Source organism: Phyllobates terribilis, unplaced genomic scaffold (assembly GCF_046119375.1).
Source record: "Phyllobates terribilis strain yellow unplaced genomic scaffold, ASM4611937v1 Scaffold_3__8_contigs__length_932513732, whole genome shotgun sequence".
NCBI classification, from domain to species: Eukaryota; Metazoa; Chordata; class Amphibia; order Anura; family Dendrobatidae; genus Phyllobates; species Phyllobates terribilis.
The window spans coordinates 8,794,452-8,816,474 of NW_027362763.1; the positions used below are offsets into that span (position 1 = coordinate 8,794,452).

At 55.3% G+C, this 22,023-nt stretch overlaps 2 protein-coding genes across 6 annotated transcripts in view; one reads left to right on the forward strand and one right to left on the reverse strand.

Annotated features, from left to right (window-relative positions):
- Nucleotides 1-729: 729 nt before the first annotated feature.
- OST4 (oligosaccharyltransferase complex subunit 4, non-catalytic) lies at nucleotides 730-8,106 on the forward strand. Its single transcript, XM_073673630.1, has 3 exons — nucleotides 730-841; nucleotides 7,533-7,650; nucleotides 7,961-8,106. Exon 2 carries the CDS (start codon nucleotides 7,534-7,536, stop codon nucleotides 7,645-7,647), a length of 114 nt encoding a protein of 37 aa, XP_073529731.1. The 5' UTR covers nucleotides 730-841; nucleotide 7,533; the 3' UTR covers nucleotides 7,648-7,650; nucleotides 7,961-8,106.
- A 943-nt stretch (nucleotides 8,107-9,049) lies between these two features.
- AGBL5 (AGBL carboxypeptidase 5) overlaps nucleotides 9,050-22,023 on the reverse strand; it is a 72,023-nt gene continuing 59,049 nt past the window's right edge. For 3 of the 5 annotated variants that reach the window (XM_073673624.1, XM_073673626.1, XM_073673629.1), the window contains 10 exons: nucleotides 20,496-20,665; nucleotides 20,244-20,379; nucleotides 19,852-20,042; nucleotides 19,503-19,684; nucleotides 11,618-11,812; nucleotides 11,323-11,471; nucleotides 10,901-10,944; nucleotides 10,596-10,759; nucleotides 10,291-10,400; nucleotides 9,050-9,662 (listed from right to left, as the gene is read on the reverse strand). In XM_073673624.1, the coding sequence (XP_073529725.1) occupies nucleotides 9,585-9,662; nucleotides 10,291-10,400; nucleotides 10,596-10,759; nucleotides 10,901-10,944; nucleotides 11,323-11,471; nucleotides 11,618-11,812; nucleotides 19,503-19,684; nucleotides 19,852-20,042; nucleotides 20,244-20,379; nucleotides 20,496-20,665 (1,419 nt within the window). In that variant the 3' untranslated portion in view covers nucleotides 9,050-9,584. The remainder of the gene's footprint in view (nucleotides 9,663-10,290; nucleotides 10,401-10,595; nucleotides 10,760-10,900; nucleotides 10,945-11,322; nucleotides 11,472-11,617; nucleotides 11,813-19,502; nucleotides 19,685-19,851; nucleotides 20,043-20,243; nucleotides 20,380-20,495; nucleotides 20,666-22,023) is intronic. The other 2 variants (XM_073673628.1, XM_073673627.1) reach the window with 2 other exon arrangements.

The window sequence follows — 22,023 nt, forward strand, 5'->3', positions numbered from 1 at the left end:
CGGGGGGGTACAGGGGGAGCAGAGCGGTGTACGGGGGGGTACAGGGGGAGCAGAGCGGTGTACGGGGGGGGTACAGGGGCAGCAGAGCGGTGTACGGGGGGGGTACAGGGGCAGCAGAAATGGGACATATATATATATATATATATACACACTGTATATATATAACAGCGTATGACCCATAATGCACGTTGTATAGTGGATAGAAAAAGTCTACACACCCCTGCTGGTAAAAATCTCACCAGGAAGAAACATTTCAGAGCTTTAACCCCCTTTAATGTCGCCCATAATCTGCACAAATCCATTAGGGAACAAACTGAGGGGGTAACAGATAAGACACCTACAGTAATGTGGATGCATAAGTGTGAGCGCCCTATTCCCCTCCTGTGTAGTCAGCGCTCGGCCGCCATCATTTACAGCGATCCTGATTAACCCCAGAGAAAGTGTCGCTGCTCCAGGAGGATTTTCCGGTCATTTTCTGGTCAGTAAACAGCTGACAACACAGCAAAGGATCTCATTTCATTTCCAGCTCCATATTCAGTTTTTCCTACCTCAATTTCTGGATTTTGGTGAGTTGTGACATCATCTAATGTGATGACCGCAGGTGACCGCCAGATGGCGCTGTCCTAACAGTCGATTCTGCAGAGCATCACCTCGCATTCACATTGGAGCATGCGCAGTTCTTTTAGTGAAGCCCTGTAGATAAGAGCAGTAAGATGGCGCCAATGATGGGCGGAGCCAGCGCAGGTTTCACTGTTTTTCCGGTTACGCACCGGAAGCGGAAGTTGAGTAAGTGACGTGTCCGCAGTTCTGCGAGAGAGAGCGGCAGATTCCTCAGAGACAGGTACCGGGGTCTGTGCGGTATACAGGGAGAGCAGAGCGGTGTACGGAGGGAGGTACAGGGAGAGCAGAGCGGTGTACAGGGGCAGCAGAGCGGTGTACGGAGGGAGGTACAGGGGCAGCAGAGCGGTGTACGGGGGGGGTACAGGGGAGAGCAGAGCGGTGTACAGGGGCAGCAGAGCGGTGTACAGAGGGAGCAGAGCGGTGTATGGGGGGTACAGGGGAGAGCAGAGCGGTGTACGGGGGGGAGGTACAGGGGCAGCAGAGCGGTGTACGGGGGGGAGGTACAGGGGCAGCAGAGCGGTGTACGGGGGGGAGGTACAGGGGCAGCAGAGCGGTGTACGGGGGAGGTACAGGGGCAGCAGAGCGGTGTACGGGGGGTACAGGGGCAGCAGAGCGGTGTACGGGGGGGAGGTACAGGGGCAGCAGAGCGGTGTACGGGGGGGAGGTACAGGGGCAGCAGAGCGGTGTACGGGGGGGAGGTACAGGGGCAGCAGAGCGGTGTACGGGGGGGAGGTACAGGGGCAGCAGAGCGGTGTACGGGGGGGAGGTACAGGGGCAGCAGAGCGGTGTACGGGGGGGAGGTACAGGGGCAGCAGAGCGGTGTACGGGGGGGAGGTACAGGGGCAGCAGAGCGGTGTACGGGGGAGGTACAGGGGCAGCAGAGCGGTGTACGGGGGGGAGGTACAGGGGCAGCAGAGCGGTGTACGGGGGGGTACAGGGGCAGCAGAGCGGTGTACGGGAGGGTACAGGGGAGAGCAGAGCGGTGTACAGGGGGAGCAGAGCGGTGTACGGGGAGGGAGGTACAGGGGCAGCAGAGCGGTGTACAGGGGGAGCAGAGCGGTGTACGGAGGGAGGTACAGGGGGAGCAGAGCGGTGTACGGAGGGAGGTACAGGGGGAGCAGAGCGGTGTACGGGGGGGGTACAGGGGGAGCAGAGCGGTGTACGGGGGGGTACAGGGGCAGCAGAGCGGTGTACGGGGGGGTACAGGGGCAGCAGAGCGGTGTACGGGGGGTGTACAGGGGCAGCAGAGCGGTGTACGGGGGGGTACAGTGGGGAGCAGAGCGGTGTACGGGGGGGTACAGTGGGGAGCAGAGCGGTGTACGGGGGGTACAAGGGGAGCAGAGCGGTGTACGGGGGGGTACAAGGGGAGCAGAGCGGTGTACGGGGGGCACAGGGGGAGCAGAGCGGTGTACAGGGGGAGCAGAGCGGTGTACGGGGGGGGTACAAGGGGAGCAGAGCGGTGTACGGGGGGGTACAGGGGGAGCAGAGCGGTGTACGGGGGGGTACAGGGGGAGCAGAGCGGTGTACGGGGGGGTACAGGGGGAGCAGAGCGGTGTACGGGGGGGTACAGGGGGAGCAGAGCGGTGTACGGGGGGGTACAGGGGGAGCAGAGCGGTGTACGGGGGGGGGTACAGGGGGAGCAGAGCGGTGTACGGGGGGGTACAGGGGGAGCAGAGCGGTGTACGGGGGGGTACAGGGGGAGCAGAGCGGTGTACAGGGGGAGCAGAGCGGTGTACGGGGGGGTACAGGGGGAGCAGAGCGGGGTACGGGGGGAGCAGAGCGGTGTACGGGGGGGTACAGGGGGAGCAGAGCGGTGTACGGGGGGGGGTACAGGGGGAGCAGAGCGGTGTACGGGGGGGGGTACAGGGGGAGCAGAGCGGTGTACGGGGGGGTACAGAGCGGTGTACGGGGGGGTACAGGGGGAGCAGAGCGGTGTACGGGGGGGTACAGGGGGAGCAGAGCGGTGTACGGGGGGGGTACAGGGGGAGCAGAGCGGTGTACGGGGGGGTACAGGGGGAGCAGAGCGGTGTACGGGGGGGTACAGGGGGAGCAGAGCGGTGTACGGGGGGGGTACAGGGGCAGCAGAGCGGTGTACGGGGGGGGTACAGGGGCAGCAGAGCGGTGTACGGGGGGGTACAGGGGCAGCAGAGCGGTGTACGGGGGGGTACAGGGGCAGCAGAGCGGTGTACGGGGGGGTACAGGGGCAGCAGAGCGGTGTACAGGGGGAGCAGAGCGGTGTACGGGGGGGTACAGGGGGAGCAGAGCGGTGTACGGGGGGGTACAGGGGGAGCAGAGCGGTGTACGGGGGGGGTACAGGGGGAGCAGAGCGGTGTACAGGGGGAGCAGAGCGGTGTACGGGGGGGTACAGGGGGAGCAGAGCGGTGTACGGGGGGGTACAGGGGGAGCAGAGCGGTGTACGGGGGGGGTACAGGGGGAGCAGAGCGGTGTACGGGGGGGTACAGGGGGAGCAGAGCGGTGTACGGGGGGGTACAGGGGGAGCAGAGCGGTGTACGGGGGGGGTACAGGGGCAGCAGAGCGGTGTACGGGGGGGGTACAGGGGCAGCAGAGCGGTGTACGGGGGGGTACAGGGGCAGCAGAGCGGTGTACGGGGGGGTACAGGGGCAGCAGAGCGGTGTACGGGGGGGTACAGGGGCAGCAGAGCGGTGTACAGGGGGAGCAGAGCGGTGTACAGGGGGAGCAGAGCGGTGTACGGGGGGGTACAGGGGGAGCAGAGCGGTGTACGGGGGGGTACAGGGGGAGCAGAGCGGTGTACGGGGGGGGTACAGGGGGAGCAGAGCGGTGTACAGGGGGAGCAGAGCGGTGTACGGGGGGGTACAGGGGGAGCAGAGCGGTGTACGGGGGGGTACAGGGGGAGCAGAGCGGTGTACGGGGGGGGTACAGGGGGAGCAGAGCGGTGTACGGGGGGGTACAGGGGGAGCAGAGCGGTGTACGGGGGGGTACAGGGGGAGCAGAGCGGTGTACGGGGGGGGTACAGGGGGAGCAGAGCGGTGTACAGGGGCAGCAGAGCGGTGTACGGGGGGGTACAGGGGCAGCAGAGCGGTGTACGGGGGGGTACAGGGGGAGCAGAGCGGTGTACGGGGGGGTACAGGGGGAGCAGAGCGGTGTACAGGGGCAGCAGAGCGGTGTACGGGGGGGTACAGGGGCAGCAGAGCGGTGTACGGGGGGGTACAGGGGCAGCAGAGCGGTGTACGGGGGGGTACAGGGGCAGCAGAGCGGTGTACGGGGGCGGTACAGGGGGAGCAGAGCGGTGTACAGGGGCAGCAGAGCGGTGTACGGGGGGGTACAGGGGCAGCAGAGCGGTGTACGGGGGGGTACAGGGGCAGCAGAGCGGTGTACGGGGGGGTACAGGGGCAGCAGAGCGGTGTACGGAGGGAGCAGAGCGGTGTACAGGGGGAGCAGAGCGGTGTACGGAGGGAGCAGAGCGGTGTACGGGGGGGGTACAGGGGGAGCAGAGCGGTGTACGGGGGGGGTACAGGGGGAGCAGAGCGGTGTACGGGGGGGTACAGGGGGAGCAGAGCGGTGTACGGGGGGGTACAGGGGGAGCAGAGCGGTGTACGAGGGGGTACAGGGGGAGCAGAGCGGTGTACGGGGGGGGTACAGGGGGAGCAGAGCGGTGTACGGGGGGGGTACAGGGGGAGCAGAGCGGTGTACGGGGGGGGGTACAGGGGGAGCAGAGCGGTGTACGGGGGGGGTACAGGGGGAGCAGAGCGGTGTACGGGGGGGGTACAGGGGGAGCAGAGCGGTGTACGGGGGGGAGCAGAGCGGTGTACGGGGGGGTACAGGGGCAGCAGAGCGGTGTACGGGGGGGAGCAGAGCGGTGTACAGGGGCAGCAGAGCGGCGTACGGAGGGAGGTACAGGGGCAGCAGAGCGGCGTACGGAGGGAGGTACAGGGGCAGCAGAGCGGCGTACGGAGGGAGGTACAGGGGCAGCAGAGCGGCGTACGGAGGGAGGTACAGGGGCAGCAGAGCGGCGTACGGAGGGAGGTACAGGGGCAGCAGAGCGGCGTACGGAGGGAGGTACAGGGGCAGCAGAGCGGCGTACGGAGGGGGGTACAGGGGCAGCAGAGCGGCGTACGGAGGGGGGTACAGGGGCAGCAGAGCGGCGTACGGAGGGGGGTACAGGGGCAGCAGAGCGGCGTACGGAGGGAGGTACAGGGGCAGCAGAGCGGCGTACGGAGGGAGGTACAGGGGCAGCAGAGCGGCGTACGGAGGGAGGTACAGGGGCAGCAGAGCGGCGTACGGAGGGAGGTACAGGGGCAGCAGAGCGGCGTACGGAGGGAGGTACAGGGGCAGCAGAGCGGCGTACGGAGGGAGGTACAGGGGCAGCAGAGCGGCGTACGGAGGGAGGTACAGGGGCAGCAGAGCGGCGTACGGAGGGAGGTACAGGGGCAGCAGAGCGGCGTACGGAGGGAGGTACAGGGGCAGCAGAGCGGCGTACGGAGGGAGGTACAGGGGCAGCAGAGCGGCGTACGGAGGGAGGTACAGGGGCAGCAGAGCGGCGTACGGAGGGAGGTACAGGGGCAGCAGAGCGGCGTACGGAGGGAGGTACAGGGGCAGCAGAGCGGCGTACGGAGGGAGGTACAGGGGCAGCAGAGCGGCGTACGGAGGGAGGTACAGGGGCAGCAGAGCGGCGTACCGGAGGGAGGTACAGGGGCAGCAGAGCGGCGTACCGGAGGGAGGTACAGGGGCAGCAGAGCGGCGTACCGGAGGGAGGTACAGGGGCAGCAGAGCGGCGTACCGGAGGGAGGTACAGGGGCAGCAGAGCGGCGTACCGGAGGGAGGTACAGGGGCAGCAGAGCGGCGTACCGGAGGGAGGTACAGGGGCAGCAGAGCGGCGTACCGGAGGGAGGTACAGGGGCAGCAGAGCGGCGTACCGGAGGGAGGTACAGGGGCAGCAGAGCGGCGTACCGGAGGGAGGTACAGGGGCAGCAGAGCGGCGTACCGGAGGGAGGTACAGGGGCAGCAGAGCGGCGTACCGGGGGGAGGTACAGGGGCAGCAGAGCGGCGTACCGGGGGGAGGTACAGGGGCAGCAGAGCGGCGTACCGGGGGGAGGTACAGGGGCAGCAGAGCGGTGTACCGGGGGGGGGTACAGGGGCAGCAGAGCGGTGTTCGGAGGGAGGTACAGGGGCAGCAGAGCGGTGTTCGGAGGGAGGTACAGGGGCAGCAGAGCGGTGTTCGGAGGGAGGTACAGGGGCAGCAGAGCGGTGTACGGGGGGGGTACAGGGGGAGCAGAGCGGTGTACGGGGGGAGGTACAGGGGCAGCAGAGCGGTGTTCGGAGGGAGGTACAGGGGCAGCAGAGCGGTGTTCGGAGGGAGGTACAGGGGCAGCAGAGCGGTGTACGGGGGGGGTACAGGGGGAGCAGAGCGGTGTACGGGGGGAGGTACAGGGGCAGCAGAGCGGTGTACTGGGGGGGGTACAGGGGCAGCAGAGCGGTGTACGGGGGGGCAGCAGAGCGGTGTACGGAGGGAGGTACAGGGGCAGCAGAGCGGTGTTCGGAGGGAGGTACAGGGGCAGCAGAGCGGTGTACGGAGGGAGGTACAGGGGCAGCAGAGCGGTGTTCGGAGGGAGGTACAGGGGCAGCAGAGCGGTGTACGGAGGGAGGTACAGGGGCAGCAGAGCGGTGTACGGAGGGAGGTACAGGGGCAGCAGAGCGGTGTACGGGGGGGTACAGGGGCAGCAGAGCGGTGTTCGGAGGGAGGTACAGGGGCAGCAGAGCGGTGTACGGAGGGAGGTACAGGGGCAGCAGAGCGGTGTACGGGGGGGCTACAGGGGGAGCAGAGCGGTTTACGGAGGGAGGTATAGGGGCAGCAGACCGGTGTACTGGGGGCAGCAGAGCGGTGTACGGGGGGAGGTACAGGGGCAGCAGAGCGGTGTTCGGAGGGAGGTACAGGGGCAGCAGAGCGGTGTTCGGAGGGAGGTACAGGGGCAGCAGAGCGGTGTACGGGGGGGTACAGGGGCAGCAGAGCGGTGTTCGGAGGGAGGTACAGGGGCAGCAGAGCGGTGTTCGGAGGGAGGTACAGGGGCAACAGAGCGGTGTACGGAGGGAGGTACAGGGGCAGCAGAGCGGTGTACGGGGGGGCTACAGGGGGAGCAGAGCGGTTTACGGAGGGAGGTATAGGGGCAGCAGAGCGGTGTACGGGGGGAGGTACAGGGGCAGCAGAGCGGTGTACTGGGGGGGTACAGGGGCAGCAGAGCGGTGTACTGGGGGCAGCAGAGCGGTGTACTGGGGGGGGTACAGGGGCAGCAGAGCGGTGTACAGGGGGGGAGCAGAGCGGTGTACGGGGGGGCAGCAAAGCGGTGTATGGGGGAAAGGAGGTACAGGGGGAGCAGAGCGGTGTACGGGGGGGGTACAGGGGCAGCAGAGCGGTGTACGGGGGGGAGGTACAGGGGCAGCAGAGCGGTGTACGGGGGGAGGTACAGGGGCAGCAGAGCGGTGTACGGGGGGGAGGTACAGGGGCAGCAGAGCGGTGTACGGGGGGGAGGTACAGGGGCAGCAGAGCGGTGTACGGGGGGGAGGTACAGGGGCAGCAGAGCGGTGTACGGGGGGTACAGGGGCAGCAGAGCGGTGTACGGTGGAGAGGTACAGGGGCAGCAGAGCGGTGTACGGTGGAGAGGTACAGGGGCAGCAGAGCGGTGTACGGGGGGCGGGGTACAGGGGCAGCAGAGCGGTGTACGGGGGGCGGGGTACAGGGGCAGCAGAGCGGTGTACGGGGGGGGGTACAGGGGCAGCCGAGAGGTGTACCTGGGGGCAGCCGAGAGGTGTACCTGGGGGCAGCCGAGGGGTGTACCTGGGGGCAGCCGAGGGGTGTACGGGAGAGCAGAGTGGTGGGTGGGGGTGAGCTGGTCTGGATATGACTGTAGTATTCGATCTCTTGTCTCCCTCTGCAGGATGATCACGGACGTGCAGCTCGCCATCTTCGCTAACATGCTGGGGGTGTCGCTCTTCCTCCTGGTTGTTCTCTATCACTACGTCGCAGTCAATAATCCAAAGAAGCAGGAGTGATGGGTGAGTGGGGGAGGGGCACTGGTGGGGGAGGGGCAGCAGGCAGTGACATTGTGTTCTTGTGCTCGCTGTTGTTGCCTTCTCTTGCTGCTGGGTGTGATTTGGGGGTCGCTGGGTGTTGGTTCAGTGATTTTTCGGTTATATATATCAGTGTATATGGGATCAGGGCGCTGCTGTTATTGTGGGGGAGGGGTCTGTATATCAGGGGGAGGGGCTTGTAGTAGGTCTTCTAGCTCCTACACCTCGGGCAGATCTTCATATGGGGCAGTATGGCCGCTGGTACATTCACTAATAATGTGTCTTCTCTCCTCAGGTGGGATGGTCTGGAGGAGGCCCCACCCCCTTGGCTTTGGACGAGGCCCCGCCCCCTTGACACACATTTCCTGTACTGTACAGATATTTTCTAGGTTTGATGTCTTCTTGCTGTAGATGAATAAACTCGGGACGTTACATCCATGACACGTCGGCCGTCAGCACAGTTTATATGGGGAGCGTTGAGGCGCCGGAGGTCGCTGTGAGCTGCTGATCTTCTGGTGCCACCAGATAATGAGGTCTTACGGCTCTCGGTGACCGCTGCTGCCAATCAGCAGGAGTCGGTCCCAGCTCGTTGCAGTGATCAGAGCGGTGTGACCGGACAGATTCAGTGAGTGACAGCCAGCAGAGATCCTGGGACCTGCAGAACTTCTTGTTAACCTGAGAATGACATTGACGGGGGGGACATCCCACCCAGCGGAGTGTAGACAGGCATTTAAGGCTTCTCTTCAGTCCTGATCGTGAGAAGGGGGAAGACTACTCCTGGAGATGAATGGCCTGTGAGCTCCTCCTTACCCAGGAGCAGCCTCATCTAGATGGTCCTGTAATTACCACTACAGTGGAGAGAGGGGTCCTACTCCTCAGCATCTTCCTGCTCATTAGCTGAGGCTGCTCCTGGGTAAGGAGGAGCTCACAGGCCATACGTCTCCAGGAGTCCTCTTCCCCTTTCTCGTGATCAGGACTGAAGAGAAGCCCTGGAGGATGCGGGTGTGTGATCCGGGCCCCATCTTTTACACTCGTCCGGGTGAGGCGCATTCAGCAAGCGGTGATTTTATCCACACGGACAAATAATCCATGGTCAATGAAGCCCTCAGAGGTCAGACCACGTCTATGCTCTCGCTGAAGAACGGGTACTCAACGTCCAGCCAGTCATACCGACGTGCCCCGCTAAACCAGGTCTCAGTGACAGATCCCCCAGCGTCATCGCAGCCACCTGAAAACTACATGTACAATGACTGGTCCAACCCTGGAGCAAGGTCCATGTGAACATCATGGCTGGAGGGTCCTCACTCCAGACTACACTGAGACATGGACCGCTGTGATGACTTCTCACCTCATTAAATTAGCAGAGGCGACCGGAGCCTTTACATCACATAAATACAGGTTTTTATTTAGCTTTCTCCTGGACGGGGCACAAATCGCCCAGTGACAGGACGGGACCCTGCAGGGGCACAAATCGCCCAGTGACAGGACGGGACCCTGCAGGGGCACAAATCGCCCAGTGACAGGACGGGACCCTGCAGGGGCAGAAATCGCCCAGTGACAGGACGGGACCCTGCAGGGGCAGAAATCGTCCATTGCCCATTTACAACCACAAATCTCAAAAACTTCTCAATATCAAAGTTAATTTTAAAAACTCTGAGGACAAATCCACAGAACAGGAGTGTAGAAAACGTCACCATGTACAAACCAGGGGACGGGTGTGAGAGTAACGTGAAGGAGGCCAGACAGCGCCAGCACCAAAACCGTGATCACACGAGTGCAAAAGAGGAGGACGTGACGGCACAGCACAGTCAGTGGTGATAACAGAAAACACACCAGAAAACAGGTAGAAACATTGTGGTTCTTGGTCCAGTTTCACAATACATAGCACCATGGAGGAGATCAGCAATAGAGGAGGACCCTCAGCCCTCCGCACAGAAGGACAGGATGGCCTGATACGGGGAGAGGTGAGCGCTCTCCGGGGAGACCGCCGGGAAACCCTGGAACAAAGAAGGAAGAATTTAGATTAAATGGGAAAATGAGGTGAGTGGGCAAACGAGGCTGAAGGTGGTGATGGGCAGGCGAAGCGGGAAGTGATGGTAAGCATGCGTGACGAGAAAGCGACGCGGAGGGTGGCTGGACGGGCGCGGCGGGAAAGCGACGCGGAGGGTGGCTGGACGGGCGCGGCGGGAAAGCGACGCGGAGGGTGGCTGGACGGGCGCGGCGGGAAAGCGACGCGGAGGGTGGCTGGACGGGCGCGGAGGGTGGCTGGACGGGCGCGGCGGGAAAGCGATGCGGAGGGTGGCTGGACGGGCATGGCGAGAAAGCGATGCGGAGGGTGGCTGGACAGGCGCGGCGGGCAAGCGATGCGGAGGGTGGCTGGACGGGCGCGGCGGGCAAGCGATGCGGAGGGTGGCTGGACGGGCGCGGCGGGAAAGCGACGCGGAGGGTGGCTGGACGGGCGCGGCGAGAAAGCGACGCGGAGGGTGGCTGGACGGGCGCGGCGAGAAAGCGACGCGGAGGGTGGCTGGACGGGCGTGGCGAGAAAGCAAGGGAGGTGACGGTGGGCGGAGGGTGACTGGGTCAGCTGAACTTGCAGCGTCTCAGACCAGGACGCTGTACAGTCACCTGCTCCTTCAGCTCTGTGCTTTGGTCACAAATGTAGAGGGTTTTTTCTGCCTTGGATCTGAGAAGTGGCACCGAGCACACGGTCAGACTGGACGTCACTGCAGCCAAATCTACAAAGAATAATGAAAACACAAACGTCAGAGAGAAAACCTGTGGATTCAGATAGTCGGCATCTACACACCATAATGAGACGGTGCAGTGTGTCCTGGCACAGTTCACCTGATTATTCTGCATTTGTGACTGTAGCGCCCCCTGCAGGCTTTCATACAGCTGTAGCTCAGGATCTCAGTGCACAGGGACCTTACCTGTGAGGGTGCAGTGCTTCAGTGCCTGCTCGGAGGTGTATTTCCAGACTCTGAGAATAGGAGAGTCCCGCTCGTTAGTAACGTGGAGGAGGCTCTGGGAGTGCAGGAGAGCACCCCTCCTCACTGGGATCCGGCTGGGACGAGCACCCAAACTTTCCAGAGACCTGTGGTGAAGAATAATGCAGATGGGGACATCATAGGAACCACGACAACGACTGGTTGGACATTATGGAGGTAGACGAGACGCAGCAGACGATACCAGTGAGGCCTGATCGTTAGAGCGTGGGCTGGGCAGGACATTGTACCTGGAGAAGTCTGAGGTGTTGTGGCTGCAGCTTCTTTGTAAATTCTGAAAAAAACAAAAACAATAAATGTGTTAGGGACAAGTGAGCAGAAATGACCGTCTCCTTTACAGCCCCCTCCTGGCACGGTGCTGTCTGTACTCATACGGCAGCCTTGGACTCGTGCAGAGAGCCGAGCCTGAGCCTTTGATAAAACCAACTACTTTCTTAAAAGTGGTGGTAAGTTCTGCCTCAGACGGTGTAAGGTCTGGAATAAGCCAAGTAGTGGATTCTCCGCGAGGAGGGTGTGCGGGTGTAAAAGCACATTAGCGGAAGGCGTCCGGCTCGGCAGAGGGCAGCAAACGGAGGATCAGCCATGGTGGATATAAATCTGTTTGTTCCCACAAGATGGGAAGGCCTTCCTCCCCTCTTCCTATCGTACGTACACCATTGCCCACCCTCTGTACCTGTATCAGGGGGATCTGGGTGTCGGCACGGATCGCTGGTTTGTGGGGGTCTCCCTCCCGTTGACTCTTCTTCACCGATGCTGGACTCTTGGTTTTGCTGGCTGAGGTGAAGCTGCCGAATCCGCTGCCTGGTGGAAGGAAAACCGGGAGAAGAGGTCACCACCGACCCTCTACAACAGTGCAGTCTGCTTGTGGAGGAGGGAAGACTTCATCCACCGTGCGCCCCAGTCCTGAAGTACCAAATCGCTAGTTACGGGTGGAGATGGGCACTCACCTGCCATGCTGAGTGATACCGGGAGGCTGTAGGATGGCTTCTGGTAGACCGTAGAGCGCGGGCTTCCCCGGCTGATGAGCGCTGCCACGTGAGGGCTCTGGGTACCGGGGATCTGATGGCTCCTGATTGGGCTGTGGACGGTGGCCCGCAGGAGTGACTGGTGGTGCTGCCGCCGCTTTTCCTGCGCTTTAGTGTCTGGTAACAGTGAAAATGACACTGATCAGATGGATGACTAAGGGCCGGACCAGCAGATAATGGCCGGTGAATGCAGCTGCGGGAAGGAAAGCGATGGCCGTCTCCTCATCTAATAAGATTGTTTCATGTTATAGCTAAAATGGAGAAATGTCTACAGTATATAACCTTCAGCCCCCCGCCATGCTGTCTGCCTTTACTACCATGTGACAGAGCGGGCGGTGGTGCGGAGCTCCCCGAGACCAGCGCGGTCCTGTAATAGGAGCCACCGGGGGAACACTTCCTTCCATGACATGTCTTTCTCCTGGACCTTTTCCCCATTACCGGTGAGTGATATTATTGAGAAGAGTAAGGAACCGCAGCAACTCAGCCACAAAGTGGAGACCCTGTGACGTTACAGAGCGGGGGGCCGAGTACTGAGGAGCAGAAGAGTCCCCACCGTTCTGTTGACTCCATAACTGCAGAGTCCAGACCCCTTCTGGTAACAGCACAAACTCTGTGCCCCTGCCGGGAGCTTCATGGCCAAGCAGCCGTACATCACCAAGCACAATGCCGTGAATTGGATGGAGTGGTGTAAAGCCGTCACTACTGGACTCTGGAGGAGATGTGTCCTGTGCAGTGACGGATCGCACTTCTCTATCTGCGTCTGATGGAGGAGTCTGGGTTTGGTGATTCCAGGAGGACGTTACTCCCTGACTGCATTGTGCCCCCCCCTGTACAGATGGTGCAGGAGGATAATGCTCTGGGCTGGGAACAGTTTGGGTTCACCCTTTTTGACTTTATATCAATGGCTATAGGTGTTTTATGGAGGACAAAAAAAAAAAAAAAAAAAAAAAGCTCCTGGAGGTGGATGTGGAGGGGGGCACATACATTTCCCAGGTCCAGTGCTGTCCCTCTGCTCCAGCCTTTGTTGATTTGTTGCAGCAGTGACAGCGCTGTAGCCAATCACAGAAGTCAGCGGCTTAGCTGACGTTGACGTGATGTCACCACTCGTGTAAGCAACAAGGACGGAAGCGGCAGAGGAGACTCAGCGCTGGATACCGGAGGTAAGTAATGCTCGGCTTGCCATAGTACACGTCACTGAGCTTGTAGGCCAACATTAGAGGAGAGGGGACAAGCCTCAAACGGACTCCCGCACCTGAAGCAACAGTCCGAACAAGATGGAGATTCTCATGTTTTTCTGAGACTGGAAGGATCCAGGATGGAGATGGAGATGATGGAGGAGGAGGAGGAAGGAGAGCTGGAGATGGTGGAGTGATGACCGATCCGGATACTAAGCAGTCACTCATCAATAATCCCCCGTCTGCCGGGAGAACATCACCAAATATAGTCAACGTGAGGACACAAGACCGTCTGTACGGCTGAAGAAGCAGGGTCCACCACCACCGATAGAGGCAACCTATAGATCAGATTCCTGAATGGTGGAGTGTTTTTTGTTTTTTTTTTAAATACTTTATTAAAACAAAAAAACTAGAGCCTGATCTCTTGTTTGCATGCATAAAGGAGGGCTTTTCTGGAAGTTACCCGGTTGTTTGCCGTTATATTAGATCTCTGGTGGGAAAATCCATCTCAATCTTTGTAGGGTCAACAAATACAAAAAAAAAAAAGGGAGAAAGCAACAAGTGAGGCAACCTGTCACTTAAAAACGGTCAGATCACCCCAAAAAACACATGGAGGAGACCATATGCATCGGACGGGCACTTAGGATCGGACATAGACCACTATTACTATGTGCACCAGCAGCGGAGTGGTGTAACCCAGGAATGGGTCAATTACTGATCCAGCCCTTGTTTGATGTAGAGAGGAGATCAACCGAATTTATAATTATTTCCCATAAACTCTCTATAATCTTGGCATGAAATGTCTGTGTGAGATACTGATTCTGCCCTTAAAAACCGCACTAGATAATAGATCATATATAATGGGAATGTTCCCTCAACGTATGAACCTGGTGTGAAGATAGAACAGCAGGTCATTTTGGAGAAAATAGTTTGTAGAGACGGAGGGGAACGAGGCTAGACGAGCGAGGCTTCTCCACCCTGCTCACCGGCAGTGACAGGTCTTTATACAATCACATGGGCAGAGACCTGTCGCTCCAGGGCAGCGGGCGAGGAGAAACCGTCGGGGGAAGCGCCTGTCCGACCTTTCTCCAGTGCGGCTCAGCTGTCAGGTTCCCTGAAAATGTGATAAAATGGCACCTGTCATATAAGTTCAGTCTGCGGCCTGTCCTAGTCATGTGTCAGGCTGAGGACATGGAGCTCCTAAGACCGGACAATCACTGAGGAGGATGAAGCTGGTTATATAGGACATGCGCCATGTTATCACGTTCCCGGAGGACCCGAAAGAGCTTCTTCCACTACTAAGCCAAAAGGGAGTAATATTCCTCTGTACGACCGTAAAGGAGAGTGATCCGATCCTGTTCATCATATCAAGAGTAATCAGAAGCTCTTTCTTCGTATCTGATGGAAGTATAACACTACATTGTCCACATACAATAAGAACTCGTCCGCTCTCCCATCACGAAAAAAAAATCCCCAAATTATTGGAAAAGTGCAAACCCAATATTCAAAATGGCCCTTCACACTATCAAATGCATCCGGACAGGATGGGGCCATCCAGGTACCCTCGGGACACTGAGGAACAAAACCTTCTCCATCCTCAGGTGCGAGGTCTGCAATCTCCCTCGTTAATCTTGCCGACAAAGCCTTCACTACCAACTTTCCATCTGGTTGTTAATCTGGGGCCAGTAAGACTCAATTAAGGTTTAGTTTTTTTTTGGGGGGGGGATTTATTAGCCAACTCTGATAACTGGGTTTGGGCATTTTTGCATCCAGTAGTTGGATAGTTAAAGGGATGGAGTGCAGGGGCCATGCTGTATTCAGCTTTATCCACCATGACCGCACAACTTGCAACCATGAGCTGTGCTGGTATCTGCTGACTGCCCATGACCAGGCACCATACCCAGCGAAAGCCACGGGGCACCTGCAGCCTACAAAGGTGCCAGTTCTTTCATGTCCTAAAGGATAGCGGGAAAGCACCTAGGTTTCGTTTCTCCTATAAAACTATTGCCCGGGTGATGCACAAAAGTCACAAGTTCAAAACCGATTCAAGATTGCCGAGGACTGTCCGAACGATGGAGAGATCCAAGGAACATCAGCAAAACAGAAGATGACCTTCACACTCATGGTGTGAAAGGCCGAAATGGAAATACTGGTCACTATCTGAATGAAAAGGACCAGTGGTGGAGGTCGGCCCGGAGAGAAGATCCCTGCCATGAAACATGAAGGCGGCTCAACTGGTGTTAGTAGAGGACCAGCACGTCACTGCCTGACAATATTGTGCTCTGAGGTGGCCTCTTGCCAAGGAGAAGCCAGAGGCATGGGTTCTCGGAGTAAAAAAATATATATATACAGTTATATGAAAAAGTTTGGGCACCCCTATTAATCTTAAGCTTAATGTTTTATAAAAATTGGTGTTTTTGCAGCAGCTCTTTCAGTTTGATCTATGTAATAACTGTTGGACACAGTAATGTTTCCGCCTTGAAATGAGGTTTATTGTGCTAACAGAAAATGTGCAATCTGCATTCAAACAAAATTTGACAGGTGCATAAGTATGGGCACCCTTATCATTTTCTTGTTTTAAATACCCCTACCTACTTTTTACTGACTTACTAAAGCACTTTTTTTGGTTTTGTAACCTCATTGAGCTTTGAACTTCATAGCCAGATGTATGCAATCATGAGAAAAGCTACTTAAAGTGGCCACTTGCAAGTTGTTCTCCTGTTTGAATCTCCTCTGAAGAGTGGCATCATGGGCTCCTCAAAACATCTGTCAAATGATCTGAAAACAAAGATTATTCAACATAGTTGTTCAGGGGAAGGATACAAAAAGCTGTCTCAGAGATTTAACCTGTCAGTTTCCACTGTGAGGAACATAGTAAGGAAATGGAAGAACACAGGGACAGTTCTTGTTAAGGCCAGAAGTGGCAGGCCAAGAAAAACATCAGAAAGGCAGAGAAGAAGAATGGTGAGATCAGTCAAGGACAATCCTCAGACCACCTCCAGAGAGCTGCAGCATCAACCTGCTGCAGATGGTGTCACTGTGCATCGGTCAACTATACAACGCACTTTGCACAAGGAGAAGCTGTATGGGAGAGTGATGCGAAAGAAGCTGTTTCTGCAAGCACGCCACAAACAGAGTCGGCTGAGGTATGCAAAAGCACATTTGGAGAAGCCAATTTCTTTTTGGAAGAAGGTCCTGTGGACTGATGAAACCAAGATTGAGTTGTTTGGTCATACAAAAAGGCGTTATGCATGGCGGCAAAAAAACACAGCATTCCAAGAAAAACACTTGCTACCCACAGTAAAATTTGGTGGAGGTTCCATCATGCTTTGGGGCTGTGTGGCCAATGCCGGCACCGGGAATCTTGTTAAAGTTGAGGGACGCATGGATTCCACTCAGTATCAGCAGATTCTTGACAATAATGTTCAAGAATCAGTGATAAAGTTGAAGTTACGCAGGGATGGATCTTTCAGCAAGACAATGATCCAAAACACCTCTCCAAATCTACTCAGGCATTCATGCAGAGGAACAATTACAATGTTCTGGAATGGCCATCCCAGTCCCCAGACCTGAATATCATTGAACATCTGTGGGATTATGTGAAGAGGGCTGTCCATGCTCGGCGACCAGCAAACTTAACTGAACTGGAATTGTTTTATAAAGAGGAATGGTCAAAAATACCTTCATCCAGGATCCAGGAAATCATTAAAAGCTACAGGAAGCAACTAGAGGCAAAAGGAGGATCTACTAAATATTAATGTCACTTTTCTGGTGAGGTGCCCATACTTATGCACCTGTCAAATTTTGTTTGAATGCCTATTGCACATTTTCTGTTAGTACAATAAACCTCATTTCAAGGCAGAAACATTACTGTGTCCAACAGTTATTACATATATCAAACTGAAAGAGATGCTGCAAAAACACCAATTTTAGGAAAACATTAAGCTTAATATTAATAGGGGTGCCCAAACTTTTCCATATAACTTTATATATCAGGGTTGGAACTTCATATCCAATCAAGTCCTCTGTAATCTCTTTCCTTCCGGGAGTGTGGTGGACCCATCTCCAGCAGAGGGCTGTTATCGGCCAAGTACCCACAGACCCAAACATCCTAGATGCCAGGGGTGTTGTCGAAGACCTCCTTCTTGTGTCAGTGCATTTTCACCTGGCCTTCAATGTTCATGTTGACGCTGTATACATTCCTTGGAGCAGAATTTTGTTCTCCAGTGCTGAGCTTCCTACAGTAAGCAGTAGGTTACAGGGATGGAAAACCATTTTGGAGAGAAGAGTTCTTGTCAAACATGGACTTCCGAGCCTCCCGTCAGTGCTGTGCCTGGTGGTCTCAAGACCATATGACTGACGTTTGCCCCTTCAGATTGGCAATCAGTGGATCTGATGCAGTGCTGAGCTGAGGAATATGTCCTTTGACTATACTGGGGGGAGACATCCCCGTGAATCAGGCCAGTAGATGTACAGCACCTACATAAATATCCAAAAATGTATTAAAAAAAAAACCCATAACATCAATCACCAGCAGATAGGAAACCATCAACAAGCAGGCTAATGGTAGCAGATTAATCCATACAATGCAAGTAAAATACAAAACAAACACCTTGTTCGGATCATTGAAAAGTGTGAGCTCTGGTGCTACGTAGTCGGAGAAGTTCCCCTGTACATCACACCGCTGTCCCCCCATATTCCCCACTTTCCTGTATTCATGGCGGGAGTCTCGCAGCATTTTTCGTCCACCTTTTATTTCGCCTGGGTCTTTCCTTACACATCTACTTGTGAGCGTCATAAAATGAGGTTTCCCCCCCCATTTTTGACCACTGTTGTAGCCGATGGCTCGGCCATTTTACTGCCGCACTACATAGATTCAAAGCCAGAGAGAGATCCACGCCCCTGCAGACTGCCATGCAAGGTCTCGTCTCCATATCTACAGTACAGCAGTGTGATCTGCACTCCCCTGAACACTTGGATACTTTCCTCCCTCTCCCCACTCTAGTCTGCTTAAAAAAAAAAACCCTTCTTTCCTTCCTTGCATGTAAAACATTAAAATGAGGGAAAGTTGCAGAGCAGGGAGCGAACACAGGCAGGTACAGTGCAGGAACCAACCGCATCGCCAGCTATATACAAGATGCACACACTTTACAGAAGCAACGTTTTTTATTATGGACTCTGAAAAGCTTGCTTAGTGCCAAGATGTCCAGTCAAGGGACATCCAAATAAACTGGGTTGCCTGCATAATAATGACATGACTGGCCCTCCAGAGGAAAGGAAGACTCTCCACGCTGGCTAAAAGAAGAGGTTCCTGAACAAAGGACTCTCCTCAATTAACTCCCTGAAGGGGTGTATGAAAACATTTCCACATTTAACTATTAAATACATATTTAAAACTGCAGTCACAAATGTTGTCTTATATTTTGGTATTCCAGGGGGCCACCTGTAAGGAGCTCAATAATGTTTTAGTCGCACTTTCCTTTGGAACGTATATCTCTTAATGTCAGCTGTGAGGTACCACAATGGGTACGGACAACAGCCCACATTCCTATGCAGGAACACAGAAGAGTACTAAATAAAAAAGGGACTTCTATTCTCATCACATATTACTCCACAGCCCTCTTAATCTTTCTGGTCTCTTCTCATTCGAACGCCGCTCTAATGGTAAAATATATTTGTTATTTTTTTGCACAGATATGAAAGAATGAGATGTAAGGTACTTGAAAACGACACAGAGGCAGCATGTATCATCAGCCCAAGCGCATTTATTATTGACGGTTATACAGACAGACGACAGTTATTACATTACACTTATAGCAGTCACTCGCGGGTCACAGTTACTGGGCAGTCTGTGCCCTTCTGGTCGAGTGTTAGTCATCTACTGAGTTAGTTCGGACATGAGATACACATAGGACGACACAGACGGGTCACTCTCACAACAACGCCGCAGGGCACATACACACAAGCAAGTGCGGATCCCAGAGGAGGTAAATAAGGACACTTCACCATACAAAAGAAAAGCACCACAACAAAAACTGCATTCAAGTATGTCAGGAAAGAACAAATAACAGCAAATGGAAAAAGATCAGCAGCAAAAAGGTCATGAAAAAAAAAAAGAAGAAAACATGGACGTGAGAGACTCCACCACGTTAGATTCCTGATTCTGAGGAGACAATGTAGGACGCTCCCCTCTGCTACAGATGAGTGACTGCGGGGCTGATACGTCTGGGGTCGGCGCCATGTAATGACCAGGCCACAGGGACTCCTAACACAGCAGACATTCCCGTAAAACATGTACCCTTCTAGGGGACCGCTGCGCTGCCAGAAATGTAAAACGGAGGATGGCCAAACCGAGAATCTTCATGTAGGGAAAGGCTCATGGTGCAGCTTTTGGGAGAGATCTCTGAGACATCGTACAGTTTGCTGTGCTCTGAGGAGACATGTCCAGACCATCAACCCCAGCGCGCAGGTCACACTGCTGTACCCAACTGAAGACCGGGTCAAATCACCACTATATGGAAGCAGCTGACAGCACGGGGGGGGGGGTCTTCACCTCTGCTCGGCCCAACAACGCCAGAGGTACCCTAAGCGGGCGAGGACGGGATGCCAGCAATGTGCAGAGCTCAGCTTACCTCGCACTGGACCCAGGAACTTCTGACCACCTCCCTTTGGGGGGCTCTGGCCGCACATGAAGGTGAAGCTGGGGGAGGGTCTGGTCTGAGGCGAGTTCTGTTGGCTGCTGCTGCTGCTGGTGCCGTTGCTGAAAGTCCTTGCTCGACTCAGATTATTCTCCACAAACGAAGACGATGCGAAACTGGAGATAAAAAAAAAAACAGGAAAAGAAAAATGGAGAATCTGACGAGAAGAACCAGAAACAGACACAAAATGATGGCAGACCCGGAGCCCCGAGTCTGGGGACACCAGAGAGAACACCCCCTTAATGCTCACATGTTGCCTGGGGTTTGACGCTGGTGGTCCTACCTGCCGGGCTTCGGAGGGGTCTTGATGCCCTTCTTCCTGGACCCTCCCATAGTGACGGCTTTGGAGTTTCGGACGTGTTTCAGCATCCATGCTCGCAGGTTGGAGAGGCCGCTGTACTCGGACATGACGAGTCGAGGCCACGGGTTACAATCTTCTATATCCAGGACAGCAACGGCAACTGCTCTGCCAACCTGGCAGAAAGAGGGCGATTATTCATCTGATGGATGCTCACCAACAAGCCGGGGCCGGATCACCAAGGTGAGGACACCGCACAACATTGCTCACATGCACTGACGGAGGTGGTGCCCGTAGACCGCACCCAGTGATCGCTGTGCCACCGCTGACCCAGTCACATGGGCACAGAGTCCCATATCACTGATGATGAGGATTACCTGCTCGAATATGTCCGTGGTGAACTTGGGTGGGAAGGCAGGCGGTGGGGGAGGGGTGGCTCTGCCGCCGTCGTGGCATGCCCCGGGGATGGTGTTCACGCAGCGGCCGGTGTTATAGTTGCACTCTAGTGTGTAGCTGAAATGAGAACATCGCCAGAAGCGTCATGTACCACAGACACAACCGGGGCCCCCCCCAACACCGATCAAGGGCCACAGCATCACATAATGACCCCGCTGCGGCCATCGTCTCACCTGTGGATGATCCCTGTGGCTTTGTGAATGGACACACGGCCGCTGCCCTCCTTGGACTGACCGTCTCGCTTGTCCTTCGCGTACATGTTCTTCTCAGAGAAATTGCAGCCCATGAAATCGAAGTGAGCGGAGTTCAGAGAGAGGAGCTTAGGATACAGGAGGTTCTCCACCTGCGGAGAGGACGGCAAGGGGGCACGACAGGGGGCGGCATTATAGGGGGTTATATTCCTGTACATCGGACGGCATTATAGGGGGTTATATTCCTGTACATCGGGGGGCGGCATTATAGGGGGTTATATTCCTGTACATCGGGGGGCGGCATTATAGGGGGTTATATTCCTGTACACAGGGGGGCTAGCATTATAGGGGGTTATATTCCTGTACATCCGGGGACGGCATTATAGGGGGTTATATTCCTGTACATCCGGGGACGGCATTATAGGGGGTTATATTCCTGTACATCCGGGGACGGCATTATAGGGGGTTATATTCCTGTACATCGGGGGGCGGCATTATAGTAGTTATATTCTTGTACCTAGGAGCAGTATTATAGTAGTTATATTCCTGTACATAGGAGCAGTATTATAGTAGTTATATTCCTGTACATAGGAGCAGTATTATAGTAGTTATATTCTTGTACATAGGAGCAGTATTATAGTAGTTATATTCTTGTACATAGGGGCAGTATTATAGTAGTTATATTCTTGTACATATCAGCAGTATTATAGTACTTATATTCTTGTACATAGGGGCAGTATTATAGTAGTTATATTCTTGTACATAGGGGCAGTATTATAGTAGTTATATTCTTGTATATAGGGGCAGTATTATAGTAGTTATATTCTTGTACATAAGAGCAGGATTATAGTAGTTATATTCTTGTACATAGGGGGCAGTATTATAGTAGTTATATTCTTGTACATAGGGGCAGTATTATAGTAGTTATATTCTTGTACATAGGAGCAGTATTGTAGTAGTTATATTCTTGTACATAGGGGGCAGTATTATAGTAGTTATATTCTTGTACATAGGAGCAGTATTATAGTAGTTATATTCTTGTACATAGGGGCAGTATTATAGTAGTTATATTCTTGTACATAGGAGCAGTATTATAGTAGTTATATTCTTGTACATAGGAGCAGGATTATAGTAGTTATATTCTTGTACATAGGAGCAGGATTATAGTAGTTATATTCTTGTACATAGGAGCAGGATTATAGTAGTTATATTCTTGTACATAGGGGGCAGTATTATAGTAGTTATATTCTTGTACATAGGGGGCAGTATTATAGTAGATATATTCTTGTATATAGGGGCAGTATTATAGTAGTTATATTCTTGTACATAAGAGCAGTATTATAGTAGTTATATTCTTCTACATAGGAGCAGTATTATAGTAGTTATATTCTTGTACATAGGGGTTGTATTATAGTAGTTATATTCTTGTACATAGGGGGCAGTATTATAGTAGTTATATTCTTGTACATAAGAGCAGTATTATAGTAGTTATATTCTTCTACATAGGAGC

Bases quoted from the DNA above. Each gene is read 5' to 3' on its own strand.
- OST4 (XM_073673630.1), top strand. From the start codon at position 7,534: ATGATCACGGACGTGCAGCTCGCCATCTTCGCTAACATGCTGGGGGTG.